This window comes from Ovis aries, chromosome 1 (genome assembly GCF_016772045.2).
Source record: "Ovis aries strain OAR_USU_Benz2616 breed Rambouillet chromosome 1, ARS-UI_Ramb_v3.0, whole genome shotgun sequence".
Classification (NCBI taxonomy): domain Eukaryota; kingdom Metazoa; phylum Chordata; class Mammalia; order Artiodactyla; family Bovidae; genus Ovis; species Ovis aries.
The window spans coordinates 37356457-37374726 of NC_056054.1; the positions used below are offsets into that span (position 1 = coordinate 37356457).

General features: G+C 41.1%; 1 protein-coding gene across 15 annotated transcripts in view; it reads left to right on the forward strand.

The window, feature by feature from the left end:
* PATJ (PATJ crumbs cell polarity complex component) overlaps positions 1–4638 on the forward strand; it is a 390464-nt gene extending 385826 nt beyond the window's left edge. For 14 of the 15 annotated variants that reach the window (XM_060410212.1, XM_060410237.1, XM_060410189.1 and 11 more), the window contains one exon: positions 2675–4638. In XM_060410212.1, the coding sequence (XP_060266195.1) occupies positions 2675–2821 (147 nt within the window). In that variant the 3' untranslated portion in view covers positions 2822–4638. Of the gene's footprint in view, positions 1–1319; positions 1363–2674 lie in introns of those variants that run through there. The other variant, XM_042248930.2, reaches the window with a different exon arrangement.
* The last annotated feature ends 13632 nt before the right edge of the window (positions 4639–18270 follow it).

The following is an 18270-nucleotide window of genomic DNA, read 5'->3' on the forward strand; positions in this document are numbered from 1 at the left end:
TCAAGGGGGACAAGATTAGTGTGAATAATACAGACTGAAGCTCACACAGAATGCTCTTTTCATTGAAAATGACCATTTAGAAAGCACCTACATAAGTAGTAACATTGTAATAAATATTGAGGATCCTTAGTATGTTTCATATTTTAAGGAATGGACCTTTTTGGTAAAGTGAGACACACATGAAATGAAAAACTCTGAGCAGAAAAAAAAAGTTCCCAGGTACTAGCTTATAACCTACTTAATTCAGTGTCAGTAAAATATTTCAGTGCAAATTATCATTATTACTATTCATACAGTTTCATGGAGTTCATTATAATATATTTGATTTTTTGGCCACAGCTCAAAGTTTGTGGGAGCTTAGTTCTCCACTCAGGGATTGAACCTGGGCCTCCAACAATGAAAGTACAGAGTCCTAACCACTGGACTACCAGGGAATTCCCTATGATAGGGTTTCATTTAATGACTCTCTTTTTTTCAGAGTGAACTAGTATATCATAATATAAAAGTTTTCTATAGAGAATCAATAAACTAAAAGCTAGCAAAAGAGTTCTTTTAAAGTGAACTCTTTCTACCACAGATTTTGACACCAAGCTAAAGATTTCCCCCATAGGACTCTTGAAGCTCTAAGAACTATAGCTATATGTTTTCTATTTTTTTTTTTAAACACTGAACATATGTTCTATAAAATGTTTATCTCTGATTCAGGTTTCTGGATCTCGGATGTCCACAGGGTGTGGGTTATTATGTGACCTTTTTGGTGTCCTGTGCATCTTTTAACAGTTCTCTTGCTCAACTAAGAAATTAATTTGGCCCATCCAGGTCTTTTTTTTTTCCCCTCCAAAAGTAGGAAGCCTCACAGGCTCTTAGGGCATATAGGATTTGAAAGGCTTAGTCAGTCTGATTAACAGGCTACCAGGGCCTTCCGTTTTCTTTCAGGTGTTTGACTGAAAACTTCAAAATCAAAACCAGCTTTTGGTCTTAGTCCCATCAGCAGCCTAATTTTACTATAAACCAACATGAGATTGGCCTAAAGACTTCAGTAACCCTGAAAATCGAGGGAGCAGTTTTTTGAAGCCTGTGAAATCAGAAAACATGAGTTTGATCATCATTCATTTCATTATACTACCACAATTGTGCAGATACCCTGTGCCATACACTGAATCTTTGGAGCAGGCCCAAAGGTAGCTGTTTGAGCCCGTTTTACAGCATCAGGGAAGGGGAAGTGACTGAGCTGAGACACCGCAAAAGGGTAAGGCCATGTGTCCTAGCTCGATGAAAGTCAGTCTGTGAGCCATTTATTTCCTTCTTCCCTTGTTTAGCCTACAGATACCACACTGATAAAAGAGCAGAGGAGATAACAGGTCAGTGTAATTATCAAGTAAACACAGCAACACCTGAAACAGTGTACACTTCTTAGAAAGCTGAAAAACCATCCTTTTTCCATTGGTGAAAATGAAAACTTGAAGAGCTTAACATGCTTTTTAAAAAAGTAATTACACAGGTATTTGAGTTTACTGAAGCCCTTAAATCTCAGCATGTAAAATTTACTTAAATCAAATTAGATTTATCCATACACACTTTCTTAAATAGAAAAAAAAATGAATAAAGGTGCAAATTGATCTTGGTATTTTCCCCCCAGTATAATCCGGGTTTTGAGGTTTTTTTAATGACACCTTTATACAGGAATTCCACCCTTGTCACAGTCAGGACCGCTACACTATGGGACACAGGTCCCTGGAGTGTCAGTGCCTCTTAGCTCGGCTTCTGCAGGAGTCAATCAGGGACCAGGTGCCTGCATGCCTTGATTAATTTCCCCATAATTCAAAATCACGTAGAGTACTCCTTTGGCATGAACTTTTCAAAGAATTCTCAAAATTACCCTGGCAGATGGAAAAAGCTTCCTGTGAATCATTTTCTATGTCTTGTCTTTCTTCACTCTTCCGAAGTATTTCTAATAATATCATGATGTTTTTGATCCTCAGCTTTAGAATGAAATAAAGCCCAAGTTTCACTTGCTTTGTGCCATGCCGAAGAGCCATGTATGACTGAATATGTAATGAAAGTAGTCATTTAGAAACTTGCTTAGGTGGATCAAAGATAAAGCTGACAGTTTTGAATATGATATTGTAAAATGTTAGAAATGCTCCACTTCTGTGTATTTACATATAGGACAGTTTTATTGAGATCTAATTCACATACCATACAGTTCACCCATTTCGAGGCTATAGTCACTTTTGATAGATCACTACAGTGCTGGCACCTTTTCAGTATAATGAAACCCTGTATGATGATGGTGTTGGCGATAAAACGAACACCAGATTCCGTTCTGCCTTTGTATGCTACCTATTCATGAAAATGACATGATATGACATTCAGATCCCATTCAGTACTGAATATTGAAATAAGGTCCTACTTGTATTAAAAAAAAAAAGTGAATGTCAGGACATTTCTAGTAGTATATTATGTAAACAATGCATAATTATAATTACTATTCAACCTTAGGTCAAATAACATCCTACATTTTTCTTAGTTTTCTTAATTTAAAAACATTACCTAGAAATCATTTTAATTGGTAGTTTTAAAAGTTTTCTTTTACTATGCACACTATAATATTAATATTATTTGAATATTCATTGCTTCACCCTGGTTAAACTGGAATGTTTCTTATTTGTAGGGAGCAGCTGCAGATGATGGCCGATTGAAGCGAGGTGATCAGATTTTAGCTGTTAATGGCGAGACTCTGGAAGGTGTCACACATGAGGAAGCTGTGGCCATTCTAAAACGCCAGAGAGGGACTGTAGTCTTAACCGTGCTATCCTGAGCCTTGGGTCACAATCACAAGATAGATGTGGTTGTAGAATATTCACAGGAAAACAAAGTTCTGAGAAAGGATAAAACCCAGCCTCAACTAAAACCCATCTCCATCCTTACCGTCCCAACCTCTCTGCTCAGGAAAGATGGCCTGGGTTTCACATGAATTTCCCACGTCGACCATAATGTTTCCCAGCATCTCTCATCTCTTGCTGAGGTTAATTTCCAACAGCTGAGTCTTATGCATTTTGCATTTAACATCAGTGTTTATCAACTAGTAGTAAGTGGTTCTGATTATATTTGCTTAAACGGAAGTTAACAACCTCTCATTCCTTATGGTCTTCTCTCCCCATCCTGACTCATATAGAGGCTGAGCAGCAACCAGATCACATCCGATGAACAGAAACAAATGTTAAGCAACTTGTCATCTCACTCCTGATTTACGTATGCTAATTGTCTCTTCAAATACGCCAGAAAACATTAGCAGTGTAATTAACTTAGCAGTGATCCCCGTGATGAAAAAGCAAATTCTCCTGTGGGAAATTACTGTGCTCTTTTCTGTACGACTTATCGTCAAATAAGTCTCGAATTCATTTCTCTGGATAGATCTTTATAAGTTAGTCATTGGTGATTATGATGAGCCAATTTGCAGACTGTAATCTAAAAATTTTGAACGGCTTTCTAATTGTTTTCTTAGCTACATAATTGCATACCACCGAGCAAATATACCTTCTTCCCAGCAGAAACAGTTAGCATCCATGTTCTGAATTCTAACAATGCTAAGTTATGCTCAAGTCTGGGAAGTTCATCTGGAGTTAATGGCATCTCAGTGGGCAGGCATCATTCCTACCCCTCAGGCTTCAGATGAGGAGGTGGAAGTCCCAGAACCACTGCAGAGATTATCAAGTTTTTACTAAAGTAAACCCAGTTCTGGGTGGCCTTGGCATTGTGCAAAGTGGAGTGACAAATTGCAGCATCCCTCTCCTTGGCTCCATACCTGTCAGTGTATCAGCACAGTGGGTAGGAACGTAGATAGAGCAATGCACTTAGCCACAGAGTGACTGAGCATATGAACTGAGTCTCAGAATCAGTCACGGCTCCTTGGTGAATATTTTCTGGTCTCCAGGGAGCCTCGCATGTGCTGCAGTGTGCCTGCTAAGAAAGTAACCACAGTAGAAAATACAAGAATACTTTTAAAGTTGGTTAGGGCCTTCTTTTTCAGGTGTTAGCAGGAAAAGGGGGGAGATGCTTATCTGTGAATGTTATAGGTTCTTCTAGAAAAAAATGCACCACAAAAGATGAGTACCACGATGAGCAATAGAAGTAGGATGGCATTATTTGATGAAAACACAATGCTGCAAATGGTTTGCAATAATGATAAAAATATAATGGGCTCTAATTTAAATGTTATTTAATAGTATAGATTTTAATTGAGAATTATCTTTTAGTAGAGGTAATCACAAAGTGCATTAACTCTTGTTGGAATATTTTGTGGCTATTCCAAAGTATAGAGTGCCTAAATTTTATGTTGAAAATGTCTTTCATGACTGGTATTACGTTTTCTGAAATTACACATGGCTTTTGAAGTTTTTATTGTATCCCAACATGCGCAGTGTTATTAGAAATTGTCTTTCAGTGCATGAGAACCTATTAGCCTCAGAACGTCCTATGTTAATTGTATCTGCAAGAACACCTGAAGCAGCTAAGAAGAAATAAAGCCCAAATAAAACTTGAAAATGCACCTTAAAAAAATATATATATATACTTTTGAAATGTGATTCTGCTTGATTTTGATGGAATGACCATTAAATAGACATTTTTAAGTAATATACTGTTGTTGTGTTTCTTTACACATTACCCTTTTAGAACATGCTACTAAAAGTCTCTTGATAAAGGAATTGTGGTGCTTGATGCTCCTTGCAGTAAATTGATATAACTAGTGCTTCTCATAACTGATTCTGTCTCTGCTTGCATGACTAGTAAATAACTGCCTTCCTAAAACCTTTTTTTTTTTTCTCATTAGAACTTACCAACAAGCTAAGAGAATATGAAGATGTGAATTTGTGAAAGGAGTAGTTCTCTCATAGCCACATATATTGTTATAGCCTCATCATTTGGGCCGTTTAAGTGTAGGAATGATATCACTATTTAGAAATAGCATGAGGGGGAAGTAAACCAGGAAAGATAAAACTCCTGAATGTTTATGCATGAGATGGTTCCAAAAATGCTAAATAAACATAGCTGCCAAGGAGTAAATGGGGTTTAATTGTATATGTAAAAGTTTAATTCCTGCAACTAATTTTGTGTTTTTATCAGCTCTTTTGTTCCCTAATAGAAAAAGGATCAACTTTTCACAAACTTTTCCAGTGTCCTATTATAATCTAGGATCCATTAATAGCTATCTCATATTAATAGCCAGTATGTTATCAGGCATTAGAAGAGATGCTTTACAAAGGAGAGGATATAGCAATCCAGAAGGTGAGTCTCAGCATCACACTGCCTGAATTTGAATCTTGACTTAGTAGTCATGTGACCTTGTCCAAGTTAGTTTCTTTAATTAGAAAGGGAGAGCAGAGGGGATTCTCAGCACTACAATGGACCAAATTCAAGTAGAATTCTTAAATCTAGTGCCTGGAGTGGGTATTCCTTCCCTTCTCTAGGGGATCTTCCCAACCCAGGGATTGAACCCAGTTCTCCTGCACTACAGGAAGATTCTTTACTGTCAGGAAGCCCATAGTAAGTACTACATAAATATTAACAATAAACCTTCAATACCATTTATGGAGGTGGTCTGAAATTTGACACATACTGGAAATTAGTGGTTTCCATCATTAATGACATTTGAAAAAAAAATTTTTTTTCTGAAGGTGGCTTAGCTCTGAATTGTTGCCCCAAATCAGATAGCAGAGTGTTTAACTGATTATAATGGTGTGAGCTTAAGTAACTAGAACTTGTGTTATCAAAAGGCTGAAACCAAAGCTTCCGGCATCAACCATGCCACTGGAATATACCTGGGATGGGGAGTAATACCAACTCCATATGCCTGTCGCCCACCTCCAGAACCAGGCAAGGCACTTCAATTACCATCAGCCCTCTGCAAGGACTTTTAACCTGGTATATACCTTCATTCCAAGAATTTGCAGTTGTAAACTATTGTTTTACTAACCTAGCCACATTCCCTTTCTTCCCTTGCTTCACACCCATCCGTTGTCAAAGAAGTCAGCCTCCCCCATCAGATGACAAATTTCTTTGAAAACAGGGACTAAGTCCCATTCACTTTCATGTTAATTTCATCTGGTGTACTTTTCAAATTTTGTATGTCCCATCTTAAGATGTTTTATTTGGCTCTTTTAAAACGTCTTCCATTTCCCTCTTTATGTTCATGTTTTCCTATACATCAGAAGTCAGCAAACTTGATGTGAAGCACCAGGTGATATTGATATTTTAGGTTTTCAGGCCTTTGCAGTCTTTGTCATAACTACTCAACTTTGAATACTTCCCTCGTGGTTCAGTGGTTGAGAATCTGCCTGCCAGTGCAGGGGACATGGGCTTCACTCCCTGGTCTGGGAAGATCCCACATGCTGTGGGGCAACTAACGCCATGTGCCACAACTACCGAGCCTGTGCACTAGAGCCCACGCTCTGCAGCAAGAGAAGCTACCGCAATAAAAAACCTGGGCAGCCCAACGAAGAGTGGCACCCACTCTCTGCAACTGGGGAAGGCCCTTGTGCAGCAGTGAAGACCCAGCACAGCCAAAAATAATAAATATATAACTACCCAACTTTGCCATTATAGCATGGAAGCAGCAATAGACAATACATAAAAGAACAAGTTGGCAGTGTTCTAATAAAGCTTTATTTACACACACGGGAAATAAGCCAAATTTGGCCCATAGGCTGTACTTTGTCCCTGCTTTATATATGTGAATATACTTTAAGACTATAGTAATTAAGAGCCTTATCTACTATAGTATTCCATCTTTGCTATACCTGGAGCTCTCTCTATTGATTGAATTAGCTTTCCTGATTATGAAAGGGTCTTCTCTTTTGGCTTCTTTGCATGTCTGATAATTTTTTTTTTTGGATGCCAAGTATTGTAAAATCTACATTGCTGCAGATGGATTCCATTGCGTTCCTTGAAACAGCACTTGACTGTGCGGTTGTGCAATTATGTTAACTCGTGCTTAGTTTGATCCTTTTAAGTCTTGTTTTTAGGCTTTCTTAGGGAGGGCTAATGCAACTGTTAGGGCTCATTTTGTCCCACTATTAAGGCATTATTCTAAAATTTCTACCCAGTGCCTGTACACTATGAGTTCGTTCCACTGTGACTGATTGAAACTATCCAGAGCCCTGCCTGAACTCCACGTGGTTCTTTCCTGGCCTTGAGGTGTTCCCTCTCATGCATGGGCAGATTCGTATTCCAACCAAGACTTTAGGGGCCCCTCTGCAGGGCTCTGTAGCCCTCCACACAGCTCCCTCCTAACAGCTCTCTACCTTACAGCTCACCCACCCTGGCCTCCCTGAGCTTTGATCTCTCTCTGCTACTCATGGAGTCTCTTTGGTTCTCCTTTTCTGGGTTGTAACCTGGGTAGTGCCTCCAGGCCGTCAGCTGGGGCCCTTGTAGCCCTTCCCTTGTTTCCCTTCTATTGGGCATTAAAATCCAGCGCAGCCTGTTGTCCAGTGTCTGAAAACTGTTGTTCTATGTGTTAATGTCCACTCTTCTAGTTGTCTACTACAGCAGGTGGGCAGTTCCCATAGGATTTAATTCATGGCAAAAATCCTGTATCATTGACCTAATCAAAAGGATTTAAAATGTTAATAAGAATTGATTTCTCACAGCATGATGAATCGATCTTCTATAATCTTTTGCACTTAAAGAAGTGCTCTCCCTGTAGGCCCCCTTAGTTTCTCCCAGTTTCTAGAATCAACAGCCCATTTGACTCAGTTCTTGGGTTGCTTCTCCCACACATGTCCAAATGAGCTAGGTAGATCTCTCTTCAGAAGCACATTTGATAAAGATCGGGATTCCCACCATATTTTCTTAGAAGATGGAGCCACATCACCTTTCTTTACAGCGCTGGATTTCAAACTTTATAAGAAGTGGAAACTTTCTGTCCCCAATTCCCCTCCCCAATTTTATACTTTATTTATACTCCTATTTTCCTATTAAAGTCAACCAGAATAGTGAGACTTTTTTGAACACACAATTTTAAATTTAGGTAATAGTTCCAGTTTTATGTCAGCCTCGTGCAAATGTTAAATTTTTGACAGCTTGACTCTCAAACTTCAGATTCTCTATATTTAAGTAAAGATGAAAAAAGAAACATTTCACTGTCTGCATAACACCAAGATAAACTGAAATTTGGAAGACGTGTGTGTGTGTGAGAGAGAGTCCCTAACCTCCGCCCATTTTGAGCAGCGCTTCCATTTCCAGTCACTTTAAGGAGGAAGAAGCTGTTTTGATCTTGGGTGCCTGAGAGGCTGCTGTCAAGTTTCAAGGCCTGTGCTGGCAAAGTTAACATAGGAGGAAACATGTTTTTCTGATCTTCCTTCTAGAATCAGATTTTAGAAATTGTGGCCGCCTCAAAATTGGTTCCCAGGCCAGAATACTTAAGTGAGTTGCCATTTCCTTTTCCAGGGGATCTTCTCAACCCAGGGGTTGAACCCATGTCTCCTGCGTTACAGGTAGATTCTTTTGCTGCTGAGCCACAGGGAACATTTACATCAGTAGGCTCTGAGTTAGCACATTGCCTTCTGTGACATGGGTGGGCCTCATTCAATCAGTTGAAGGCCTGAATAGAATAAAAAGTCTGGCCTCTCTGAGCAGGAAATTCTCCTGCAGCCTTCAGAATCCATCTGCATCACTGACTCCTGGGTTGTGAGCCTGATATCCATAATTGCATGATTCAGTTCCTCAGAATAAATCTTTTATGCACACACACACACACACACACACACACACAGAGCCTATTGGTTTTGTTTCTCTGGAAAACCCTGGCCAATATGACGCCAGACAGGAAATTTCTATTTTCAACCTTTAAAAACAGGTGAATCCCATCCTTCAGGGTGTGAGGCCTGTGGGAAGCCATTTTCACACAGTTATCCTGAAGTTCCTAGAAAAATAAAACAAGTTTCTGGAGTTGAGTGGTGGGTACCCCTCGCTCCATCACCATCTCTTCTGCTCTCCCAGGAGAGGAATGCCGAGCCCAGGCTCTCCTGCAATGCTGCTCAAGGTTTAACCACGGACAGGCATCAGCTGCATCACCTGGGAGAGAATTCTGAAGTGCACCCTGCCCTGGACCAACTGAATTAGAATCTCTGGAGTGGGGCCCAGCATGCTGTGTTTTAGCAGACTCTCCACTGTATTCATACACACAAAAGTTAGAGAAACACTAGTTTGGAGCTCTCTCCTCCTTTCCCTTCCAGTCTGTGGTCAGTTAACAATTGCTGAATTGTTTTTGGTAAATATAAGTGGCCTCCAACTTTTAGAGGCAGACAGGAAAGCAGGCCTCCTCCTTCACCACCTTGCTATCTGAGGCATGCTACACTGACGGCAGATTGGCCTGAGTCAGCCACCTGCATAAACATTCTTCAGCGGGCACACAACACACAAGCCCTACCTGTTTGGAAAGTTTGGTGAGCTACCCTCTGTCTTTTTAGGCCACTGGTTCCTAACTTTGGCTGTACATTAAAATCACCTGGGGGAAAAAATCACCTGGGGATATTTTAAATACTCAGTGCTTGCGCTAGAGCTTCCCAGGTGACTCAGTGGTAAAGAATTCATCGGCCAACGCAGTAGATACAGGAGATTCTGGTTCGATCCCTGGGTCAGGAAGATCCCCTGTTGTTTCCAGTATTCTTGCCTGGGAAATCCCATGGACAGAGGAGCCTGGTGAGCTGCAGTCCATGGGGTTGCAAAGAGCTGGACACGACTGATCAGCAGGCATACCACACGGGGCATGGGGACAGAGGGGAGAAAGGGTGAGATCCAAGAATATTTTTTCAAAGCTCCACGCAGGGGTTCTCATAACCCTGCAGACAGGGTTAAGAATGAATGTTTTCGATTTTCCCACAAACACCTGGTTTGAAAAGTTTCAGTCCCAGCCAGCTGCAACAACATTGAGACTTTCTGTCCCACAGATAAACCCTTCCTAAGGAGGGGGTGGAGGTGAAAGGGGACATGTAGAGCTGAGGGTTCTGGGTTCCGACCTAGAAGGCTGCCCCGAAGGTGTCAGGTTTTAGATCCCTAGGGCCTGTTTAAGCAAGCAGGGAGGGCTGCCTCTTCCATCCTCCCACCAACTGCAGCTCTTGTGCACATTAATTTCACTAACTTAAAAGTTAACTCTAGGTAATTAATGTACCCTTTAGTGTAATTTTACTTTTTTTCCCCTTTACTTTCTAAACTTTAATTTTATTTATTTATTTATTTATTTTTGCAGTGTACTTTTATTTTTTTTTTTTAATTTTTAAATTTTTATTTTTACTTAGTTTTGCTTTACAATACTGTATTGGTTTTGCAGTGTACTTTTAGATGATGATGCTTGAAGCCATCCCAGGAGTATATTATCTTTCCCTTGCTACTGAAGCCATTCCAAAAGTATATGGTGTTTCAAATGCTAATTATCCATCTGTGGACCTAAGATTCCTGCTATGGGTATAGCTTCAAGGTTAACTCACCACCTTGGGGTGTAGACTAAAGCTTGTTTATCACACTGTATTACAGTAGTTATAGAAGCTATCATAAAATCTCCTTTGAAATACTGCTTCCTCCAGGAAGACTTCCCTGACCTCATAGACCTGGATAAATCTTTCTCTTCTGCTTGGGGTTCACCCTGAGCTTCCTCTATCATGTCAACAGTGGGAGAGCTGGTGTCTGTTAATCTGCCTCTTGTTCATGCCAAATTCTGAACACTTTGAGGACATAAACAGTGTCTTTCTGACTTGTATCCACAGCACCTAACACAGATCGAACCCACATCTCTTACGTCTCCTGCATTGGCAGGTGGGTTCTTTAGTGCCACCTGGGAAGCCTATACTGCTGGCACAACACAAATGTTCAGATATTTGTTGAATGGAAATATCTGTCAAGGCACTGTGCCAAATACAGACTGATCAATTTAAAAAATCTGTCTGCAATTTTCTTTGAAAAGATTTTTTTTAAAAGATGGATTCATGGCTGAATGGATGATATATAGACAGCTGTATGATATAACAAATCTAGTGGGTATTCTCTGTGAAATCTTTCAACTGTGCTGTATGTTTGAAATTTTCTATAATAAAATATTGGGGTTAGGGGAACCCAATGAATCTTCACAGTCCTTCAGAATAGGCATTATTGTCTCCACTGTTTAGAGAAGGTGAGAACTAACCAAATAACAACGGGGTTGGGGTACAAGTAGGACTCGCAGTCTCTCTGCCAAACCACCTCCCCATCTGCTCTGGAACAAACTCCCGTTCTGCTGTCAAATAGAATGTGGACCCCAGGAGCTGGTAGATCAGTTCTGACCCACAGGTTAAACAAAAGGCCACAACAAGCTTGTTTTGGACTGAGGCAGAGAGTAGGGGTAGGGCTCCCTGTTTCCTCAGGGGTTAGAAGACTCCCTTCCCGGAAGTGTCCTGACTGCTCACTGGACAATTCCTTACATAAAAGCCCTGCGGCCACAGCGAGGGCTTCCCAGGTTATTAGGTGTGATAGCTTGGCAAGACAAAGATGTATTAATCGTTGTTGTTGTTATTGTTCAGTCGCTGGACTGCAGCACGCCAGCATCTGTCCACCATCTCCCAGAGTTTGCTCAAACTCATGTCCATTGAGTCGATGATGCTATCCAACCATCTCTTCCTCTGTCGCCCCCTTCTCCTCCTGCCTTCAACCTTTCCCAACATCAGGGTCTTTTCCAATGAGTCGGCTCTTCACATTAGGTGGCCAAATTATCAGCTTCAGCATCAGTCCTTCCAGTGAATATTCAGCATAGACTTCAGTTAGGATTGACAGGTTTGATCTCCTTGCAGTGCAAGGAACTCTCAAGAGTCTTCTCCAGCACCACAGTTCTAAAGCTGTAGCTTAAAGATCAGAGCGGGGCATAAATGACTCGCCTGAACCACCACTGTGACTTCTCTCCCACCACCTCAGAGGTGCATGTCCATACCTGAAGTTTAATTACTGCTTTCCAACCCTTCCTTGATCACTGGTTTTCTAGTGACATGTGAAGATTCTAACCAGGTAGATTTGCCAGGTGTCTGGTTCGCGGCACGCTGGTGAGGACAGGATACACGCCTCCTTGGCAGGTTGATTCTCTTTCACCCACAGAGTCTGAAAATGAAATCCCGGTTGGGGCCAAGAACACCCAAACTTGCTCTCTTCTGGCTGCGTGGGCACCCGACAGCCGCAGCCTGCGAAACCGGAGACGGTCGCGCGGGGGCGCAGGAGAGATGCTGCGAGTTTCGGGAGTCTGCAGTCTGCGACGGTGCAGCAGGGGGAAAAGTATGTTTAGCTGAGTCTTCAGTAACTGGAAGGGGAGGTGAAGGATGGCGGGGGAGTCTTGGTAGAGTGAAAGCTTGCATAGACCTCCGATGCGGGCAGAGCTTCGGAAGGTTGGAGCTACCATACCGCCAGGCTGTTAAAAGTACCGGATGATAGACATCTTCCTCATTGCCGCTGGTAGTTCAGTTTATGGCCAGGTTCTGTTCTTTTCAAGCTCCGCTTTTCCTTTAACCAAATTGCCTGGCCCTTGACAGTGAGCAATAAGCTGGAGATGTTAGGGTTTCAACCACTGGGACACGTAGTTCAGTCCTTAAGATCCACCCCACCTCCACCCCCGCTTTTCTCTTCGTCCCTCCCCTCCTGTCCTGCTTCCTTTCAGGACCTAGAAGAATCTTGTTGCTGAAATTTATCATTTTACTGTGTATTTTAAATAAAATTGTTTTGTGGGATACACTTAGAAAGTTCTAGAAGGTGTAGAGTTGGACTGTGAAGAAAGCTGAGTGCCGAAGAATTGATGCTTTTGAACTGTGGTGTTGGAGAAGACTCTTGAGAGTCCCTTGGACTGCAAGGAGATCCAACCAGTCCATTCTAAAGGAGATCAGCCCTGGGTGTTCTTTGGGAGGAATGATGCTAAAGCTGAAACTCCAGTACTTTGGCCACCTCATGCAAAGAGTTGACTCATTGGAAAAGACTCTGATGCTGGGAGGGATGGGGGGCAGGAGGAGAAGGGGACGACAGAGGATGAGATGGCTGGATGGCATCACCAACTCGATGGACATGAGTTTGAGTGAACTCCAGGAGATGGTGATGGACAGGGAGGCCTGGCGTGCTGATTCATGGGGTCGCAAAGAGTTGGACACAACTGAGCGACTGAACTGAACTGAACTGAGCAGTCATTGAAATTGACTTTAAAATAGGGACCTCCCTAGTGGTCGGGTCATTAGGACTTCACCTTCCAATGAGGGAAGTGCTGGTTCGATCACTGGTCAGGGATCTAAGATCCCACTTTCCAGGAGGCCAAAAAACAAAACATAAGATAGAAGCAATATTGAAGCAAATTCAAAAACCAAATTTATTGAAACAAACAATAAAGATTTTAAAAGTGGCCCACATCAAAAAAATAAAAAATTTTAAACAAAAAAAGCATGTGAGGTAAGACAAGACTTTTTCTCTTACTCATGTAACACTTTGTAAGATTGACTATGTTAGGTTCAGGAAACACAGAACTGAATGACACGTTCCCTTCCCTTGAGTTGCTCAGTCTGGAGAGGTGGCAGATAAGGAAACGATTGCAGTAGAGGGGATGATAGTATGATGGAGGGAGGTGAAGCTAAGATAGAGGGAAGAATGGAGTGTCATGGAAGTGCTTACCCGGGGCTGCAGGTGCAGTCAGAGTTGGTTGGGTGAATGGGTGATGGGGTGTCCAGGGAGAACAGCAGAATTTTCAAAGTGAGGATTGAGAATGGTGAGTTCAGCAAACTACCAAGTCAAGGGTGACCAGAACATAGGCTGTGAGAAGTGGAAAGAGCTGTAATAGGCAGACAGACAGAGTCCAAATCAGGAAGGACCCTCTAGGCCACATGACAGCCTTTATGCATCCTTGGGTCACTGAGATCATTTAATCTAAGCAGTTTTGTGATTGTTTTTGTCCTTTAAAGAAGTCCCTATAATAGTGGAGTAAGACCAAAATTTCTGTCTGCCCTAGTGTCCAAAATATGCTGACATTCCCCTTGGGAATCAGTTTGCGAGTTAAATGGGAATAGAGAAGGGTAATAAACCTACTAATTGTGAGTAAGGAGGGCTAGAGTAAGATTGAAAACACAATAGCTCCCTCCGAAGAGGGACGTGTGGGTGAACCATCCAGATAAGATTCCTGACCTCTCAGATTGTACAGTCTGGAGTCAGCATGAGAGCCTCCAGGAGGAAGGAAAGATGGATGAGTGAGGTCAAAGGAGCCTGGAACCGTCGCTCACCCCTCTGACATCTCAAGATTCCAGGTCACACTGCTTGTTGTCGTAGGTATTATGTTTTTTCTTAGAGAAGGAAGAGGGAGTCAGTTATGAATTGTGCTGAAAAAACAAGTATTTTTCTATTCTTTGGTTCACTTCTGGAAGCTGGATTAAGAGAACTTCCGTAAACCCTCCAGAATCTGTTCACCCCCAGGTTTCTTCATCTCAGTAAAAACCGTCACATCCATCTAGTAGACTTCCCAGGTGGTGCTAGTGGTAAGAACCCGCCTGCCAATGCAGGAGACTTAAGAGATTAAGGTACAATCTCTGGGTCGGGAAGATCCCCTGGAGAAGGGCATGGCAACCCACTGCAGTATTCTTGCAGGGAGAATCCCATGGACAGAGGAGCCTGGTGGTGGACTACAATCCAGAGAGTTGCACAGAGTTGGACACTACTGAAGCGACTTAGCACACATCCATCTGGCAGGCAAAATAAAGACCTTAGAAGTCACCCTAAAATCTAAGCCACCCACCAGAACTATTGACTCTGCTCCTAATGCATGTCTGTAGGATGCTCACTTTGTTCTGTCTCCAAAGCCATCAGCCTGTTTCTGGCCATCATCATTTTTGCCTGGAGTTACTTCTAACTGCTCTTCCAGTTTTTCAGTCTCTCAATGTTCATTTCGTACTCTGTAGAATCCAATAACCTTCTTGAAATGTTCATAGGTCCTTGTAACCACTTCCCCACCCCTGCTTCAAATCCTTCGTCGACCTCAGGATAAATTCAGCTTCTCTTAACATGTCCTAGGATGATCTGTTCTCATCAGCATTTCCCTTGCTGTTGCAACTGCTCTTTCAGTTCCTCTTGACCCAAGTTCCCCACCCAGGACCTGCACTCAAGTTCTTCTTTCCACTTTTGTGCCTAACTCCTCCTCCTTCAGCTCCAGGTGTGGTGACTCCTCAGAAGGCCATTCAAAACACCACAGTAACCTAAAACTCCTTGTCCTTCTGGTATTATTATTTTCATATCAGTACTTGGTTCTTTGCCTTCATTACACGTAGACAATTGTGTATTCATTTGTGGTTTTTTTTTTTGTTTGTTTGTTTACTGTATGGCTCCCCCACTAGATTGCAAGTGGAAAAACAAAGACTGTTTCCCACTCTCCAGTTCTACAAGGATGTCATTAGCCATTGCAGTCACTGGCCAACAGTGCACCCTGAGAGGAATTAAGGATGAAGAACAGGATGGGTAACTCTGAGCTTTGGAAACAAGCCCCTTAGAAAATTAGATACATTTTAGGGAAAAACTATGCAATATTTACGAACCTTTCTATCTTCACAAACATACAAAAGTGCTAAAATCATTGACTGAGATATCTGTCCCTCATGACTGGCAGTAACCTTTTGCTGAGAGGTATGCTTGACTGCACATGTTCCCTAGCCAAGATTGTATTTATTCTGGCCTCTTCCCCTTCCTCTTTGGAGCAGTGCCTCAGAGCTATTTGAGGAACAACTCTTCACAGACTATACTCCTCAGCAAAGTCCCAGAATAAAATGGAAACTTGCAACTCTTATGCTGTGTGTCTTTCTTTAAGTTGACCCAAGCTTTGTGAAGACAGGGACCATGACTATCTTTCTGACTATTGTATATCCATCCAGCTCTTTACACATTGCTTGCCATGCAGTAGTTGCTCGATTAATATTAGTTGAAAGTATGCTTCCCTGGTGGCTCAGACAGTAAAGAATCTGCCTGCCATGCGGGACACCTAGGTTTGATCCCTGGATCAGGAAGATCCCCTGGAGAAGGAAATGGCAACTCACTCCAGTATTCTTGCCTGAAGAACCCCATGGACAGAGGAGCATGGAGGGCTACAGTCCATGGGGTCACAAAGAGTTGGACACAGCTGAAGCGGCAGAGCACAGTAGCACACAATTATTTAAATCCTTCTTGATTCTCCAAAGTTATAATTCTTCCTTCATTGATATTACAGAGAGACATTAATGTTTAGTGGTTATGTGCATGGACTTTGGAGCAGGAACATCTAGATTCAAATCCTGGCTCTTAGAACTCTGGGCAAAGTTACACTGCTTTAGTGTCTCCATGGACTGATACCTACCTTATAGGATAGCATAACATAGGATGATTACATGAATTGACATAGATGTACAAGCACCAGTGCTTGGCCCATAGTAAAAATGAACTATTATGACTATATACGTACTTTGTGCATTGCTTTATTAATGCAAACATCGCTTCTTTTTGCCATTATTTTCATACCTATATCATTGTCTAGGTCATGAATTAGATTGTTGCTTACTTCCTACTCCTGAAGCCTCAAACAGTGCCTGATCAAGTCGGCATTCAATAAATATAAACTTAACAAGGCATATTACATCCTATTCAATTATAACTCTCCTATTATGGAAACTCTTCATTAAAATTAGATTAATAATGGATAATAAATCATCAAAATTTAAGATACTTTTTGTTTTAACCTGCAAGGAAGAAAAAAGGAAAACAAAGAACACAAGTAAGAAAGTATACAGGGGGAGGAAAGAACTCTTGGGTTGCAAAATTCTATTAAACATTTAGAAGGACAGATTTTATGATTCTAATTAGAGACTATCATGTTTGTAGAGAAATTGACTCCTGTCATCTATGCGATTCCATGTTTTTGTACATTCTGCCTAAAATGTATTAAATCAGGCAACAGTGAGCCAGTAATATTATCATGAATCAATCCAAACCATAATCTTTTCTAGTGTACCCTAAAGGAATAATCAAAGTTGTACACAAAGATGAATGTACATGGATGGTCATACAAATACCACACTATGATACACAAAAAACAGCCTAAAGATCTTCCATAAGCCAAGTGGGGACAATTAAACATGACATGGCACAGAGTAACCCAGGGGAAAATGTTGCAGCTAGTTCAAAGCATATTTTCAAAGAAATTTTTGTACTGGGTACACAAAATTAAAAGGCACCAAAATAAGATTATAAACTGGTTTTTATTTGGGATTATATGTGATTTTAAGTTCCATAGTTTCATCTCTAATATATTTGCACTTTCTAAACTTTTATTCTTTAGGAAAAAGTGCTTCTGTTTTTACTTTGTGATGCCATGTGGCTTGTGGGATCTTAGTTCCCCAACCAGGGTTCAAACTCTGGCCACTCAGCAGGGAAAGTGCTGAGTCCTAGCCACTGGACCACCTGGGGATTTCCAAAAGTCTGTCTCTTTTTCAACCATGAAATGATTTTAAACAGTCATTATTCATTTTACAATTTGGCATTCATCACATTATTTTTACTGTTTCTCAAGAGTGTAGTCCATAAACAGTTTACATCAGTTTTCTGGTGCAGGCAGGTATACACTTAGGAATCAAAATCTGCCTTTTCATCTAATTACACAGGTGAGTCTTCACTGAACACATGTTAAAGTTCACAAAGTTTCAGATTTAGCAGCTAGAAGAGAAAAACCTGCACTTGACATTAAAGAACTATAAATGGAGTACAACCTTAAGAAATTGTGAATCACTATATTGTACACTTGTAACTTATATAGCATTGTACATCAACATATTTCCATATACAAAGTTTTTTTTAAAGAATAGTCTAAAAAAGTTACACACACACATGGCCAGAAGATGGAGCAGGTTTTCTGTTTACCTGATCCATGTCTTCAGAATGAAATCTTGTTCAAAATAAATTGCTTGATCTCATTACATAAATCCAAGTAAGCGTTCTCATCCTGAAATGAGAAATTAGAATCTTTAATATGGGATGGGATTAGGCATCCTTTTTCATAGGACTACTCTCCTCTAGAAGTGTAGTCCATAAACAGTTTACAGAAAAAGAGTAGTAGATTATAATATGGCCCAGAACTGTACCTCACTCCAAAGTAAAGCTCTAACCAATCCCTTGTTTTATCTTAGCTTCAAAGTCAAGGCCAGTTGTTAGGAAAACATCGTGGAATTTAGGAACAGCGGGAACGGAAAAAAAAAAAAGGGACAGGGTCTCTAGTCC